This window comes from Montipora capricornis, chromosome 10 (genome assembly GCF_036669925.1).
Source record: "Montipora capricornis isolate CH-2021 chromosome 10, ASM3666992v2, whole genome shotgun sequence".
Taxonomy (NCBI): Eukaryota; Metazoa; Cnidaria; class Anthozoa; order Scleractinia; family Acroporidae; genus Montipora; species Montipora capricornis.
Genome location: NC_090892.1, coordinates 18,761,888 through 18,779,387, shown reverse-complemented (window position 1 = coordinate 18,779,387; position 17,500 = coordinate 18,761,888). Strand labels below are relative to the sequence as shown.

The following is a 17,500-nucleotide window of genomic DNA, read 5'->3' as shown; positions in this document are numbered from 1 at the left end:
ACCAATATTTTTTAAGTTTATTATTTTCATTTAATGCATATTTACAATTTATTACTACCATGGCATGGCACAGTACATGCAATACAATTTACATTTATAGTGATTTCATTTTACACTACTTACTATTAACCTAACTAACTTTGCCTACAGAACAATAATATTGCGATGAAAAATTCAAATTGTGCAAAACTGTCTATCTGCCATTTCTAAACTTGATGTTGTTACTGTCTTGAGCTATAACGTGCAATATGTAGTTCTGTTTCCGTCTTAACTTGAATGTTTTTGCAAACAAGAGGAAATACAAGTAGTTTGGCGCCTTGCAACAATAATAAGATTGTAATTATGTAACATACATGTACACGAGTTGGTTATGAAATCCCTACAATGATGTCTCGTTCATAGCGAAGCACCGCTGGTTTTTAAGAAAATATGGTAACCCATCGATGCGAGATATTTTGACGTCATTGACAGCACGTACGTCCACCCATCCATGTATGCCAATGTGACCAGTATCACACTTGTGTACGGCATACATCTTTGATATTGGACATCCATGTTATCATCAATTGACACATATCAAAACAAGGTATCTGCTGACCAGTATCACGTGACCATATTGCAAGCTTAAGCTTAGAGCTCACAGACGTCAGCTTTTTTTTTTTAAGTTGACCGCTGACCAGGTACTGGTTTTCGATTTCAACAATTCTGACCAGGTACTGGTTTTCGATTTCAACAATTCAAAACAGTCACGGAGAGATTGCGAAATATGAATCCCCCCACCTTAAAGGGCTGTGGTTTTCAGACTTGAGCAAGGGATGGGAAGAAATGTTTATCGAATTATTGATTGGCTCGGATTACTTGTGGAGCTTCCAGAAAGGGTGCACAATCAGGGGCAAACCAGACAAGCCTGTTGCCGTGGAAACGGAATTGGGGTGGGTACTATCAGGTCCCATGAAGAGCTCGGGGAATGAGAGTGAAGCCCGTTCAGTGCAAGTTAATTTGATTGGGAGTGCTCGCGAAGAACGCTTAAATTTAGAAAGTGACGTCCATAAGCTATGAGATATGGAAACGCTAGGCATCATCGAGTCTGAAGACGAAGTGCACGAAGCATTTGTAAACAGTGTGTCCTTTATGGGAAACGGTTATTCTGTTAGATTGCCATGGAAGGAGGGGCACCCAGAACTACCAAGCAACTACGCTACGAGCTTGCGCCACCTTAAGACCCAGGTCGCTAGACTGTAAAAGGAACCAGAAATGTTGATGGAGTATGCGTCGATAATTCAAGATCAACTAGAGGCTGGGATAATAGAGAGGGTGGTTGAGCTGGAGAATGCACCTAAAGTTCACTATTTGCCACACCAAGCCGTGGTTCGTAGGGAGTCAACAACCACGAAGGTGCGGGTTGTGTACGACGCGCTGTCGAGGGAAGGTAAGGTAGGCACTTCCTTGAATGATTGCTTGCACGTTGGGCCCTCGCTGAATCCTTTCCTATTCAACATATTGTTGCGATTCAGGGAGAACAGAGTGGTACTAGTCGGGGACGACAGAGCTGAAAAACGACTGCGCATGCGCCAGATAGGGAGCACAAATCGTGCATGAGACGCGAAGTATCCATTTCGATCGTTCGATCTATTCTTCTGCATATATCACTTTATAACACTTGACGGTGTAAATTTTGGAAGTGAGATCGTGGTGATTTAATTTTAGGAGACACATCAGATCTGTGTATTATATTTGTGTGGAATTTTTGGTCCTTGAGATCCAAACCCAGTTAAATTTGTTTGGGAATATGCGCTGCAGAAACTAACCGAGGCTACGGTGAGTGTTCCATATTTGTTTTTGAAGCATGAAGTGTTCACAACGTTTGGTTCAGTTTGCACACTAGGGTATTGCCCATGCAATCTCTACAGTTTTCATTAACAAGATAATATGGGCAGGGTTTTCTGAAATCACCTTTACAATCAATCATACATGTATTTACAATGCGTTAATTAAACGTAACATGTTCTAAGAGCATTATTTGAAAGTTGTCAACCTTCTCCTTGAACCAAGGCAGCAGTTCATTTAGAGTGCTGCCACTCTGCAATAGCCACTTAACCTCCTGACTGCCCCCATAAAGGCAGCTGTCTAAAAGAAAACACCTTGCCAACTTGTGAAGTTGGAATGAACACAAGTACTGGCCAGAACTACACAGAAAATATTGAAGGTCTTTGTCCCTGTCTCAGGGCATTTCTTCAATGAAAAGGTAAATTGGTTGCAAGACTGGCCTCTGAGATTACACTCAGAAGAAGTTCTAGTTGCACAGTAGTGTGATCAATAACATTGTTTAATTTATTGCCATAGTGAGGCTTGATTACAGAATCATAAATACTTACACACTAAAGTACCCTGTGCAATCAACTGATACACCCATATTCGGGAGACTGTTGGCCTGTTAATTAATGGAACATCGATATATTAGGAAAAGAACAATTTGTTAAATAAAAGTACAAAGTCCAGGCCCTGCTTCCTGTTAATCCTAGGATTATTGACAGGGAAATACTGCTTCAACGTGGCAGACTTAATTGTAGTCTAGCTTCCACAATCGCCAAATAATAATGATCTATCATTATTGTAATAATGCAACACACTTGGTGTCAACATCTATGTCAAAACTTGGAAGATGGTATTTTTCTTTCCCCCTTGACTGGCCATTATTTGCAAATCTATGTTCAACCCAACGTCCAAGGCAAAATTATGGTTAGACTCAAAAAATTTAAGAACATGTGTTAAGGCAAACAGTTAAGGGTCATTGGTTTATGTGTGGTTTATAGTATGTTTATATGGTTAGCTCATCATGTTTTCTTTGTCTTGGTTGTGTAATAAGAATGACTTTTTGTACTAATTTTCACAGCCCCCATAAAAACTGATATGTGCAGTTTCCTGTGTCTAGGAAAATAATAATATCATTATGATATTGTAGATTATAGCATTGTAATATGCATCTCATGGACAATAACATTCATTTTCGTTTTTTGTCCTTAGGGAGATGGATCCACCTGGTATTATTTGCGGCAGTTTTGTGAAATATTAGCTCTAAAAGGAGCGAGAAGAAATTCAGCCTTTTTTTCTCAGCAATAAACCACAATAATCTTATTGAGTTCACTTTGTCCATGTTGGTAGTGTGGAACAAAAGACTGGATAAAGTCACTGAGAAATCCAGACAATGCTGTTGAGTTTTAAGCAGTTTCTTTAGTACTCTTCACATTGTCAAACTTTTCAGTTTCTTCTTAGAACTGAATACCAGTCCTTAACCTTTTTTCAGTTATGAACTTTTTGGACCATCACAGAGCTTTAAGATGCCACTTTTTTAAATGTTGTACTTATAAAAAAAAATGGGGACAACATATTCAAGCAAAAACATCACAAATGCATGTTGTTTGCACCTGCACGCAAACTTTGCGAATGCTTTTGATCTGATGAGTTGCCAACCCAGTAATGCTTCAGATACATGTGCTGACCTTGCAACCCAGAACACCTTCAAACACATTCAATGACAAGTTGTCAGAGAAAAAATTAAAATAAAAAACAAACATCTTCTTGAGCATTGGGACCCACATGGAATAGCCCTTGCATATGTGTATTATACTGATGACTGGATTCCATCTACTTAATATACAATCATCTTTTTAGGATAATACCACCTACGCCAGTCGGCAGATAATGCTAGAGTGAACTATACAGCTGAAAATATTAATTTTGTGGAATGCCCCTTTCAGGGATGTTTCCTAGTTGTCTATGCTCTAAAGAGTTTGTTCAAACCCATCAAGTACAATGTAGCATGCATGTGTGAAATGTCTCAAGTTTAGATCAGTTTTGCAATATGCAGTGTTGTCTGAACTGATCCGTGTAAGATGTTTGTAGTTTCTTGTCAATTGTTAAATATGGAAAAAAGGATTTACTTTCTGAAAGAAAAATAACATTAATGACGTCTCTTGATCAGGTTAGGATCTGATGAATTTTTATTTTAAAAGGCAAGCAAATCAGGGGCAAATTAATTTTCTCTGAGCTGTTTAATGTCAGTAAGTGGGCTTTCCAGGATGAAGCACTTTTTTGCCTGCTCTCTGTGTATCATACAGTGTATAATCTTTTCACCGGTTTATCTCAGTTTCTGTTGGGGCTGGCTTTCATCGCTCTTCTATAAATTTAACAAAAAATGCTGTGTAAAGAGCGAAAGATGTATTGCTTTCATGATAATTATAAATTCGTGTTAAAATTTGGAGAAACGTGGAGGTCAATTTGCCTGAGTTCTTGCATCTTTGCATACTCCATTTTAATATCGCTTTAAGCATGCTTGCCAAAATATGTTTTGTAAGCGTGTCACCATTCACCACCCGGTCTATAATTCACCAGTTGTCTTCCTTTATTGTTCAGAGTATTATAGAGAGTATCTGGAACGTCATAAGGTTTTTCAATGTCTCTTTACCGACACAGACAAAGAGGCATTGTCCTGTATCGCAACCACTCGACGAACTAGTCTCCACCGATAAGTTCGAAGCTCTCACCAATTCCACCGGCAGAACATCGCCAAAACAGGGTTTAAGGGAATTTCTGGTCCTCCCAGAAAACCAAGAACTTGCAAAAACCGTTCGAGAAACTTGCGACAAAAGCCAACACTGTCAAAAAAGTAAGCATTGCAGCGCTCGTTACCTCCATTCACCGTATAGTCACACGAAAGGTGCATTTACCACGCGAAAACAATTTTTACACAATTTGTACACCCCTTCAATTTTTGGAAAAACATCAAAACTCGTCAAAAATTGTGACAAAATCCTTATCTTTCAAACAGCGACCTTATTTTTTTGATTTAATCAACGGCTGTCGTTTTCCGGCGAACAGATAGTCTTTTTGAATGAGCGCGCCCTTGAGCCTGCGTTTCGTGCCGCGGGATCAGTGACTTGCGCAGTCGTTTTTCAGCTCTGTCGTCGGGGACATAGAAAAGGCGTTTTTGAATGTTGAAGTGGACGTGGATCGAGATTGTTTGCGTTCCCTGTGGATGGAAAACCTCCCGATTTGTCTCGTATTGCTGTGTACCGGTTTTGTCGTGTTCTATTTGGAGTTAACGCATCTGCATTTCTGCTTAATGCCACAATTAGACATCATCTTAAGAAGTATGAAGAATGTGACCCAGAATTTGTTTAAAAATTGAGGGATTCTTTTTATGTAGATGATTTTGTGGGGGGTGGAGTGAAGTCGGCAGACGTTGTGGAGCTGTACCGCAAGACCAATGACCGAATAGCTGACGGAGGTTTCAATCTTAGGAAGTGGCTAACCAACGGTTCCCAGGTCAGAGCCAGGATAGAAACCGATGCGAATGTGGACAGTGCACCAGTAAGAGAAGAAGACATCACCTTTGCCAAATCATCGGTGGGGTTGGGGCTAGGCTGTAAGGGTCAGAAGGTGTTAGGATTAGCGTGGGACTATGAAGCAGACGTAATTAGTTTTGATTTGACGGAAATTGCTGAACGTGCGAAAGGCCTACCTGCCACGAAACGAAACACCTTAAGGCTGCTAGCAGGGATCTTTGACCCCCTGGGAATTATGGGCCCGGTTACAGTGAAAGTTACATGTAAGGTGATGTTTTAGGATGTATGTCGTCAAAAGAGTGGTTGGGACGATCCACTTCAAGGTGAAGTCAAGCAAGGAGTTGAAAGTTGGATCAAGAGTCTCATAGATTGCCAAACGGTCACGATCCACCGATGTGTTTGGGATCATTTTCCCGAAGAAGTACTGCATTGTTCACTCCATGGCTTCGCGGACGCAAGAAAGAAAGCTTACTGTGCGGTTATTTACCTGGTATACATAAACAGTAATAAGAGTTGTCGATACGGAGCTCATGTGGGCGCTGATGCTGGTGAGGCTTATGAGTTTTGTGGAGACTGCACTGTCTCATCAGGCTGGAGTGAAGCAGTCGAGATTGTGGGCTGGACAGCATGACTGTGCTACATTGGATTATGAACCATGGGGGAATGGAAACAGTTCGTCCGACATTGCGTCAATGAGATTCTAAAGCTGAGTGAAAACGGAGATTTTATTTTTTTATTTATATTATTATTTTTATTTACATTACATTACTAACACTACATACTTCTTACTCTATTAACAATACTAATACTACCTACGACTCGGTAATTATACTATTCACAATTTTAACATTACTTACAACAGAGTGCTGACCTTATCGCAATCTAATCACTACTTAAAACATGGTATTAACACTGTTCACAATGCAATATTTGCGCGGTTTACAATACGAATACTAATATAAATTACGGGACGCATAAAATACAATAAAGTTACTTATACGGGCAAGACATGCAACTTGAATGTAATTACTAACTACAGGAACTGACTTACTGACTAACTAAAGGTATCCAGAATTTTACTCAGGTGAGAAATTTGGCCCACTTTTTGACAAAAGCAGAGGAATTATTTGTCATGATTGCGATATGTTTTTCTATGTCGATTTTATCGGAGATTGGAGTCATTGTCCAGATGAAGAAAACCCAGCGGACATTGGATCGAGGGGAGTGTCCGCGCTGGAGCTTAAGCAGAGCGAGTTGTGGTGGCATTGTCCAATGTGGTTAAAGGAGAGAGAAGACAGTTGGCCGACAGTAAAAGCTATTCAACCCACAACTGAGAGCAGTGAGGAACAACGCAAAGCCGCAGTTTTGGCAGTACAAGTTGACACGCGCCTCTCGGTTTAGACAGAGTTGTACAGATTGACAGGTACAGTTGTACAAGAAAGCTTTTGAGAGTGACTGCGTGGATTAAACGGTTTTGTTTTAACCTCCAGAAGAAGAAGAAAGACGAAAGAAAGCAAGAAGCCCTCACATTACAAGAGTTAACAGAAGTGGAAAATGACTGGATTAAAGTGGCACAGAAAGAGTTGAAACGGGACGACAACTACAAGCACTTTGTCGGTACATTTGGACTGTCGGGGGATTGCAATGGTGTACTTCGATGCAAAGGGCGTTTGGAGTACTCAGATTTGCCACATGATGCAAGGTACGCTTAACGTACCTGCAAATTCAACAGTGCCACAAGAGACTCAGTCTTGCATAGCGGAGTGAGAGGCACACTGGCGGAATTGCGCTCGAGATTCTGGGTACCAAAAGGTAGGCACGTGGTGGAGAAGATGCTCACTCAGTGCGTTGTATACCAAGAAATTGGAAGGAAAGTCGTTTGCGCAGCCACCGGTTTCTAGTTTACCGGAATTTAGAGTGAGACCGTCCCCTCCGTTTTCTAAGGTTGGCGGGGTTTTCGTAGGGCCATTGTACAATCAACTACAATCAAGTGATCGTTGGTCCGTGGCAAAGCCGCACCCGAGAAGTGCAAATGCAAAACATAGCCAGAAAACAATGCCCGCTAATATAATTCAAACCCGTAACGGATTTGAGCCTCTTCAAGTTCAAATTGAAGATCAAATCGAAAGAAATGTAAGCAATCAAAATGGGAATAGCGCTGTCACAGGACACAGAACATCTCCGTCGTCCTCAGAGATTAGAATGCGAAACACTAACTTAATCAATTCGTCAGATCAATTTGATCATTCACAGCCCAACCGTCAGAAGAAAGTCATTATAGCGGGTGATTCTACTCTCAAATACCTACAAAGCCATAAAATGTCGAAGAATTCACAAGTTAAGATAGCCACTTTTCCGGGATGCACAACGCAAGACATGAAGGATCATATCAAGCCACTACTACGCAGAAACCCGGACGAGTTAATTATCCATGTGGGAACTAATAGTTTACGATCCTCCTATACTCCTCGTGAATGTGCGGTAGAACTAATTGACCTAGCCGAAGCAATCAGCTCTGAATCTTCAGCTATGATATCTATATCCGGTCTCATCAACAGATCTGATGACGAAGCCCTTGCACGTAAAGTACCTGACGTGAACAAAGTTCTTAAGGAATGCTGCCAGCAAAAGAACTGGGGTTTTATTGACCACTCTAACATTTCAAGAACTAGCCACTTAAATCGAAGTGGTCTTCATTTAAACAAGAAAGGCACCATGCGCCTAGCTCAAAATTTCATTAACCATTTACGTGTAGATTAGGATATTGCCGTCTGGGAATCCGACTCGGCTGATGTCCATAAGGATACCAACTGTGGTAAGTCCATCTGTCCCACAATCTTTGGTCGAGGTTTAGCCATAGCGTCCCTTAACGTTAATAGTCTGTTGTCTCATATTGACGAACTTAGAGTTTTTATGTCCTCTTCTAAAGTTGATATTTTACATATCAACGAATCAAAATTAGACTCTACAGTACGTGATAACGAAGTATACATACCTGGCTTTGAAATAGTCAGAAAAGATCGTAAAATTAACGGAAGAAATGGTGGTGGAGTATGTACATACGTTGGCACTAATCTGAACTATCGAATACGCAATGATTTAAATAATGATCTTTTGGAGTGTCTTTTCGTTGAAATCAGTAAGCCACGAAGTACTCCATTTCTGGTCGGTACTTGGAATCGACCCCCAAGTTCTCCACCCAATTTATTTAGTGAATTTGAGAATGTTATTGCAAAAATTGACGCAGAAAATAAGGCATTATATTTACTTGGTGATATCAACTGCAATTTGTTGCCTGAAGCAATTGCAGTTAATTCTTCCCATCTGATAAACATTTTCGATATATATGGTCTTAGTCAGTTAATTACTGAACCAACACGTGTCACCCCGGACTCAAAAACATTAATTGATTTATGCATAACGAACTCCCCAGAGAAGGTTACAAATTCCGGTGTCATTCACCTTGGCATAAGTGATCATTCTCTTGTTTTTTTGTCACGTAAGACTCAATACTGCCGTACTGGCCCTCGCGTGATTGAAACACGGCAATTTAAACACTTTAACAGAGGAAAATTTTTAAGTGACCTCAATCAACTACCTTGGGCCAATGTTGATTTGTATTCTGATCCCAATGAAATGTGGCGTATATGGAAAGAAAGGTTTCTTGGTTGCGTCGATAAACACGCACCACTTAAATCCAAAAGAATTCGAAAAAAACGATCTCCATGGATTACTAGAGAGTTACTGAACAAAATCCGAAAACGAGATTTTCTTAAAAAGAAGGCAATCTCCTCCAACAACCCGGCTACATGGGATCAATTTAGATGTGCAAGAAACCAGGCAAACAACGCAATTAAACTTGCAAAAAAACTCTATGTTTCTGACAACTTGGAAGCCAGCAAAGGTAATTTACGCAAAACATGGAATGTTATCAACGAGCTAACTTCACGTAACAGTGGTAAGTCAACGAATATTTTGGAGATCAAGGTAGATAATAAAATAGCAAGTAACCCTATGGACATTGCGGAAACTATTAACGATCACTTTACTAATGTTGCGCAAATATTAGCACAAGATATTCCTGTTGTCGACGCTAATCCTGAGTCTTATTTAGAGCCCACTGACCATTCGTTTTCTCTGCAAATTCCGAGTGTTGATATTGTTTCTAACATTTTGTCGAAAATTGATGAAAAGAAAGCCACCGGTCTTGATATGATTCCGAGTAAATTGTTGAAAATGACTGCTAATATCATCGCGCCCTCTCTTACCTCAATATTCTCAAAGTCTATTCTAACTGGGATATATCCAAACGATTGGAAAACGGCCAAAGTGACTCCACTTTTTAAAAAGGGCATTAAATCTGACCCTAACAACTACAGGCCAATATCTGTAATCCCTATAATTTCGAAAGTTTTCGAAAGAATTGTTTATAATCAACTTTTCCATTATCTAGATGTAAACAAAGTGCTACTGGGTTGCCAATCAGGGTTCCGTTCTCTACATAGTACGCTCACGGCTTTGCTTGAGGCAACAAATGCTTGGTCAGTAAACATCGACAATGGCCTTTTAAATGGCGTTGTCTTTATTGACCTTACTAAGGCATTCGATACCATCGATCATGAGATCATCTTGCGTAAGATGTCATATTTGGGTGTCGATCAGGCGGCCATAAAATGGTTCTCGTCGTACTTAAGTGGCCGAACCCAAAGATGTAATGTCAGTGGCAAACTATCATCTGCTCGTACCCTCAGTTGCGGCGTGCCGCAGGGTAGCATATTGGGTCCTTTGCTATTTTTAATTTACATTAATGATCTTCCCAACTCCCTGCGGGGCGCCGTACCAAGAATGTTTGCCGATGACACCAACCTTACGTTATCTGCTAAAACGTTAACAGAACTTAAGCTAGCTCTAACCCCTGAATTAAATAACCTTAGCAGTTGGCTGAAAGCTAACAAGCTCAGTCTAAATTTTGCTAAAACTGAGCTAATGATTATTGGATCAAGACAAAGGCTATCTGCCCAATGTGACGATGTAGTAATCAGAATTGATGACCAAATTATCAAGAGAGTCGTTCATACCAAATCCTTGGGTCTTACCATAGATGCTCACCTCTCTTGGGGTAAACACGTTGAAGAGATTTGCAAGAAAGTCTCTTCAGCTATAGGCGCCCTAAAACGTGTGCGGCCGTTTATATCCAAAGAAACTGCAATTCTAATTTATAACACCTTAATTATGCCTCATTTTGATTACTGCAGCCCCGTCTGGGACTGTTTGAGTGGTTACTTGAGTGATAAGCTCCAAAAATTACAGAATCGCGCAGCCAGAGTTATTACTAAATCACCCTTTGATGCGAGCTCAAACCACCTTCTTTCCACCCTCAGCTGGGAGAGGCTATCTCTTCGCCGAAAGAAACAAAAAGCCTTAATGATGTATAAAACCATGAATGACCTTGCTCCGGATTATCTACAAAGTCTTTTCTCTCAGCGTCACTCTGCTTACAACTTAAGAGACTCTGAGGGAAGGCTGACCCTGTCCAAACCAAGCACCAATTATTTGAAACGAAGCTTCTCTTACAGCGGGGCCATGCTATGGAATAACTTGCCCAAAAACTTAAAAAATGCTGCATCCGTTGAGCATTTTAAGCGAAATATCAAGAAGGTAGCTGATATATCGGATTCCCACACGGCAATCATGTAAAGCAGTTGTAATTAGTTTTAGTTTTTAACTTAAGCTTAACTGATGATTTTCCGTGTTTAAATAAAGATTTACATACATACATACATACATACATACATACATACATACATACATACATACATACATACATACATACATACATACATACATACATACATACATACATACATACATACATACATACATACATACATACATACATACACACATACATACATACGTGAAGACCAGAGCTAAACAGATGAGAAAGGTATACGTCGCATTGTTTTCGTGTTGTGTGACGAGACCTTTGTAATTGGACCTAATGGAGGATCTTTCAGCAACAACCTTTCTGCGTTTGAGGAAATTTTCCGCCAGAATGGGAACACCCACTTTGATTGTGTCAGACAACGCCGAACGTTCAAACGGACAGAGAAAGAACTGCAAACGCTCTACAGTCACCCCGAGATAATAGCGGAACTGGAAAACAGACGAATTGAGTGGCGTTTCAACCTGGAGAGGGCCCCATGGTGGGGTGGATTTTTTGAGCGAATGGTTGGGAGCGTTAAAAGGTTTCTTCATAAGGTAATCAGTAATGCTAGGTTAACTTTCAATGAGTTGCTGACGGTACTTGTGGAAGTGGAAGGCACTCTGAATTCTAGACCGCTAACGTATGAGTATAACAACCCCGAAGGGGAAGTTATAACTCCCGCACACTTGATCTACGGAAGAAGACTTCAGTCATTGCCAGAAGTCAGTGAAGAGGAAGACGAGAGTGAGAGCACTTGTGCAAGGAGATGCAAGTATCTGAACCAGAAGCTGCAACATTTTTGGAAGAGATGGCAGCTAGAGTATTTGATGGATCTACGAGAGAGTCACAGGGTGCAAAGTTCTTCAAACCGAAAGTCGCCTAAGGTAGGAGATTTAGTTACAGTTTATGATGAAGGCACAAAGAGAGGTAGTTGGAAGTTAGCAGTTGTAGAAAGGCTCATTGCAGGAAAGGACAAAGAAGTAAGAGTAGCGCATGTGAGAGTGATCACAAAGGGGAAACAGGTCCGCATGAGCATACCTGTACAAAGGCTATTTCCCTTAGAAGTCCGCGCAGCATCACTGGAAGACACACAGAGAGTGAATAAGGAAGGTGATGCGGAAACAAGGCAGGGCAGACCTCGCCGAGCTGCCGCGCTAGATGCTGCCTGGAAGATGAAGGATATGCTACTGAATTCTGAACAGGACTAAACGAAGCAGTTCATCCTTGACTCAAAAGTGAGTCAAGGGTGGGGGGAGTGTCGGAAAGCGGATATAGCGACTGTGGAATGTAGTGAATGTGTATTGTAAATTTGATTGACATGTGAATGATTTTGACCGGTATCAAATAACAAGCAAAAGATTTTGTACGACTGAGTATTGAACGAGATTGTGACTACACGTGCACGAGTGTTCATTAAAGAACGTATACAGTCCTCTTGAGTGGAGTGGAATATTTTGTAAAAAGAAACGGACCACAGTTACAGTTCCCTACTTCCTGTTTTGTACCAGGGCAATGACTGTCTAATATGGAGATTTGAGTGATATTATACGCATTGCACAATACAATACAATACAATACAATACAATACAATACAATTTAATTTTTTACCACAATTGCTTGTAATCTCGCAATCTGATTGGCTAATTTGCTGTTGTCGATAAGAGTCTGAACAACGCTGCTTACGTCAACACTTCACGCAATGCCTTTTTCAGCTAACAAACATGGATGACTCTCAAATTTTGCCGAATTTTAATCTAGATATGTTTAGCGACTTAATAACTGACCACGAATTAACTGATATTAGCGACGATATAATTGATGAGGAACTTATAACCTGTGTAGAATCTATCGGGAAAGAGCAAAAAAGCGTTACAAACCCACCTGACATCTTGACTTCAAAGATTGAGAAATTCAAAAATGCTCGTTTTGCATTGCTGACAGATGAGGACCTAATAACAATCATAAGTAGCGCAGAAGCAAAAGGGACAAAGAAAAATACAAAGTGGATTGTCGGCACAGTTGAAGGTAAATACATCTGCAAATCTTCATCATTTTCGGATGAGCGTACAGTTTGAACTGTGCTTAATTAAAATGTTGCTATTGTTTACAGTGCACTCGCAGAATGGTGCCATGAACGCGGACTGCCCTCTAACTTGTTAACCATGACCTTTGAATCTTTGGATAACGTCCTCAGAAGATTCTATGCGGAAGCCAGAACAAAAAAAGGGAGAAGAATATAGTAGGTCGTCCCTTCTCAGTATACGAAATGCTCTTGAGAGGCATGTCGCCGCCAGCGGACGGGAGGTGAAGATCACGAAGAACCCCTTGTTTGTGAAGTCCAACAAAATGCTTGAGTGTAAGCTGAAGCTGAAGCTGAACCGTAGAGAAGGGAAAGAAAACGTAAAACACAAGCCCGTCATCGAGAAGGAAGACATGGAGAAGCTAAAAACAGTCCGTTTTTAAGCTTCCAACGATCCAGTGGGTCTTCTCCACCGAGTCTGGTTTATCGTAACGTTGTTTTGGTGCCGGCGAGGATGCGAGAGTCAAAGGTAGCTCAAAAGGGATAGATTTATTTTCATGGCGATGCAGAAGGGCAGGAGTATGCTGAAATGGTCCACAGTGTCCAGACAAAGAACCACCAAGGCGGAATTTTAGAAGAAAACAGCCGCGAAAGCCTCACCCGACTGTACTCAACAGGAGAGATCGGCGATTCCTACTGGTGCCTGTCCAAATATGTACAAAAACTCAACCCGCAACAACCAGCCTTTTTCCAAAAACCGTCACTGAAAGCCAAAGAAGCGGATATGTTCTGGTACGAGAACAGGCCTCTTGGAGTGAATACACTTACAACCATGATGAAGGGAATCTCCCTTGGCGCTGGACTGTCCCAGACGTATACAAATCACTCGGTGCGAGCAACAGCCATCACACTATGATCAAACGCCAACGTTCCTTCACACCACGTCATGTCCATTTCAGCTCATGCAAACGAGAAAGGCATTTCAAGTTATAACTCCACACCATCCGTAAAACAGTTGAAGAACTGCTCCAACATCCTCTCAAATGCTCTAGTCAGTAAAGAAGCGAATTCAGCAGTTGTTCCAGTGACGCCAGCTTCGATTACCAACGGCTTCCGTGCTATAGCCTTCCCAAATAACTTCTTCCATGGCTGCACCATTCAAAATCTGAATATGTATGTTTTGCCGCAAAGTCGTAATAATTCTGCTTGACTATTTACAGTGACTGAACTGTTCAAGTAAAGTTGTAAATTCTTGACGTTGAACTTTGCAGTCCTTTCGCTCGATTCAGAATTCTTATGGTAACTTTTGTTGTAATAGCCAATCAGAAACGCCCATTTTTGATAATAAACCAATCAGATTGCGAGAAAGTTATAGACAACGCTTGCTCTTTCTTTGTGTCACGATCTTGGTCACGCTCTGAAGAAAACGCGTGAGTCCACAACATTTTGACCACTGTGATGACGAATATCGTTGTCGATAAGGGTACAGACAACGCTGAACCACTTTCGATTTGTTAATCCTCATGACGTGGTGACTTAATTTAGTTACAAACGTTTATAGTAATTTGCAAAATTTTTATTCACTGGCTGGAACCAAATCCGAACTTCCAGCGCGTAAGCCAGCCATACCGGATCAGTCTACTGTCCTGATTAATTAATGCAGTTTATCATTTATTTGTTTATAGCCTCGCTATGGGTCCCAGCCATTTCCTCACGAAAAGACAATTTCAGGATCTTTTCTTGGTGAGCTCCTGATAATAAAGAAGCAACCAATGTCAAAGAAGCTTTACGTTGTTGATGATCTTAACAATGATTGTTGCTTTTGTTAAGGTTTTGACGGTAGCTCTTCGTTGTCCCAATGGAACAGTGAAGAAAAGAAGATTTACAAAGGAGTCACAAATTAAGGTGCGTTATTAGTTTCTTGTTGATTGACAACAATCATTCAATCTTTCAATAGGCATTGCGTTGTTTGATATCTGCAATTACAAAAGAAAGGTTTTTTTCTCCAGCACCCATTCAGTTTGGGAATTTAAAGAACACCAATGACAACAAAATGGCTTGCACGTTGTACAAAATGGGCGAAGTAACCAATAACTGTCTCGCTGCGAAGGACCTTGGTAGGGTCAAGTTGTCGTCAAAAACTCGTATTTGTTTCTTTCACGTTGTTACTCTAGCTTTAGATTCTAGGACGAGAACGCTTACGAGTACGAGATTTTCTCATAGAACAATAGTGAGCGCGCGCAAACCAGCGTCATTTTGGAGGGGAAAACGTGATACCGTCGTCATTTTAGTACGAGGTTTTGCAAAAAAAAGAGAACGGTGGGCTGCTGCTTGTCATGAAAGCATGAAAATGATATTATTCGAAATCGTCGTAATTTGAAAAGTCACTTGATACCTGCTGGTAACAGCCAAGAAATGAGCTCACATCAACCGAGTTTCTTCCATTTTTGGCAAAACGCAAATTTTAGTCCGACGTTTGCCGTAAACGTGATGCTTAATCTCTCTATTGTCGTTGTGTCAAAAAAGGTCAACAACACGGTAGCAGTTTTGGCATTTTTCGATCAGCAAAAAGGCTAAGTTACCAGCAATAAGAGTAACTGAGAAACCTATTCTGCTAACAAAGAGTAAGATTAATCTACCGGGTTATAAATCTCAGTATTTTCGCTTAAAAGGGCAGTCAAATCTTGTCTTCGTTTTCGTTCTCGTCCTAGAATCTAAAGGTCTCTATTCAGTATAGTACGGCAAAGAACTTTATAGGTATTTAAGGACGGTGCCTACTAATTCAAAGGTATATTTTCGCGCGGTTTACTGCCTATGCGGGAAAAGCAAATCTCAACAAGTGTTATTGAAATCCAAAAAGAAAATTGGGGGTAACCACGCATCAGTTTTGGAAGATAATTAATCAACAATATTTGTAAAAAGCTTTAAAATACAAAGCAATGTATGGTGGTCTTTTCCGAATTCAACCTTAATTATGTCTGAAAAATGCGTGGTTACCCCCAATTTTGTTTTTGGATACCAAGAGCACTTGCTAAGTTCTGCTTTATCCGCATAGTTTTGAACCGCGCAAAAAAATCCCTGTATTAATTGGCACCGCCGATAGGAAATCTGAGTATCTCGAGTTGCGCAGAACGTATGCGCAATAACAATAGTAGGCACCCTCCTTAAAGGCGCTGCACACCTAGTGGTGGTAACGCCGCTGATCTTGAGAGTTCGACCTTAATAATAACAACTTATTTGTTGTTTTGTTCCCCTGTAGATGCTGTTTGCCTTTGTTGAGTTGCTTGGTTATTCACCATCTCGTCATGTTATTTTAACCACATATCCAAGACGTCAGCTTTCTGATGATACACAGACGTTTAGTGAGGCTGGTTTGACTCATGATACAGCTCTAGTGGTGGAAGAAATTTAATGATAATATCTAAGCGCAAGAAAAGCCTGGATACTAAGTTCGGTCAGTGCAAAACGCAGACTGCAGACCGGGGGTAAAATGCAGACTGAGGTTATAATTTAACTGTTGAAAAAGCCCAAACCCATAAGCCTAAATATTGTTTTAGGCCTAATTAGGCCTAAGGTTAGCATTTCTAAGGAGTTTGCGCTTTTTCAATAGTTACATTCTAACCTCAGTCTGCATTTTACCCCTGGTCTGCAGTCTGCAGTCTGCAGTTTGCGTTTTACACTGACCGATACTAAGTTATCCTTGTTTTGCACATTTTTACATGTCTCCATACATAACCTGTACGATATCCATGCTAATAACGATAATCTCTTAAAGAATTTTGCTTGTCAGACAGTGTATCTGGTTTTTTTTGCTTTTTCATCTAAATAGATCGGTCTAGGGATAAGAAACAAACTATTTTTTCCGGGTCGTGTTGCAAGAACTGTGAAACATTGTTGCATTCAAAGTGTTTCTCATTTTGGCCGTGCAGTGAACCTTTTTAACGAAATCATCTCGCATCTCATTTGCGCCTCATTAATCAACTCTTACTAGCCGAGTTCGAGGTCCGTACCATGACTTTATGTTACAGATTAAGTTTTTTTTCCCGGTGATTTAAGCGCGCGAGCGGTAAATCAACACCAAAAACGAGGATCCGTAAATTACAGCACGGACGGGGAAAACGAGGTTAGAACGATATTTATTATATCTTTGAGGTAATAACGCGTGCGGGAGCTAAAATTTTAAAAAAAGCAGAACGTTCCTTTCGAAATAGTTGCTTGCAAGATTCAAACAGTTTCACAAGTTTATTTTTCATAAATACCAATCAAAAACTCGCTAGAAAATGCTGCATCAATTTTGTTTGAAATTTAGCAAGCCGTACTGTAAAATACGGCCCGCTAAATTGGCCAATCATAGCGTTCTATCGGAGAAATATATTGGTAATGGTAATGAATTTATGTAGCGCATTTTCTATTGACATTCAAATGCGC

The 17,500-nt window shown here is 40.5% G+C and overlaps 2 protein-coding genes across 5 annotated transcripts in view; both read left to right on the top strand.

The window, feature by feature from the left end:
- The window catches only part of LOC138018366 (UBX domain-containing protein 8-like), a 30,180-nt gene that overhangs the window by 11,638 nt on the left and 1,042 nt on the right, over positions 1–17,500 (top strand). Inside the window, exons 6-7 of one of the 4 annotated variants that reach the window (XR_011126003.1) lie at positions 14,903–14,977; positions 16,332–16,667. Coding sequence is in view for 2 of the 4 variants with exons in the window: in XM_068864985.1 (XP_068721086.1) it covers positions 14,903–14,977; positions 16,332–16,484 (228 nt within the window). In the remaining 2 variants the exon portion in view is untranslated. Of the gene's footprint in view, positions 1–14,902; positions 14,978–16,331 lie in introns of all 4 variants that reach the window. The other 3 variants (XR_011126002.1, XM_068864985.1, XM_068864986.1) reach the window with 3 other exon arrangements.
- Positions 11,300–12,408, top strand: LOC138018373 (uncharacterized). Its single transcript, XM_068864995.1, has one exon. It carries the CDS (start codon positions 11,574–11,576, stop codon positions 12,258–12,260), a length of 687 nt encoding a protein of 228 aa, XP_068721096.1. The 5' UTR covers positions 11,300–11,573; the 3' UTR covers positions 12,261–12,408.

Coding starts and splice junctions, on each gene's coding strand:
- LOC138018373 (XM_068864995.1), top strand. CDS start 11,574: ATGGTTGGGAGCGTTAAAAGGTTTCTTCATAAGGTAATCAGTAATGCT.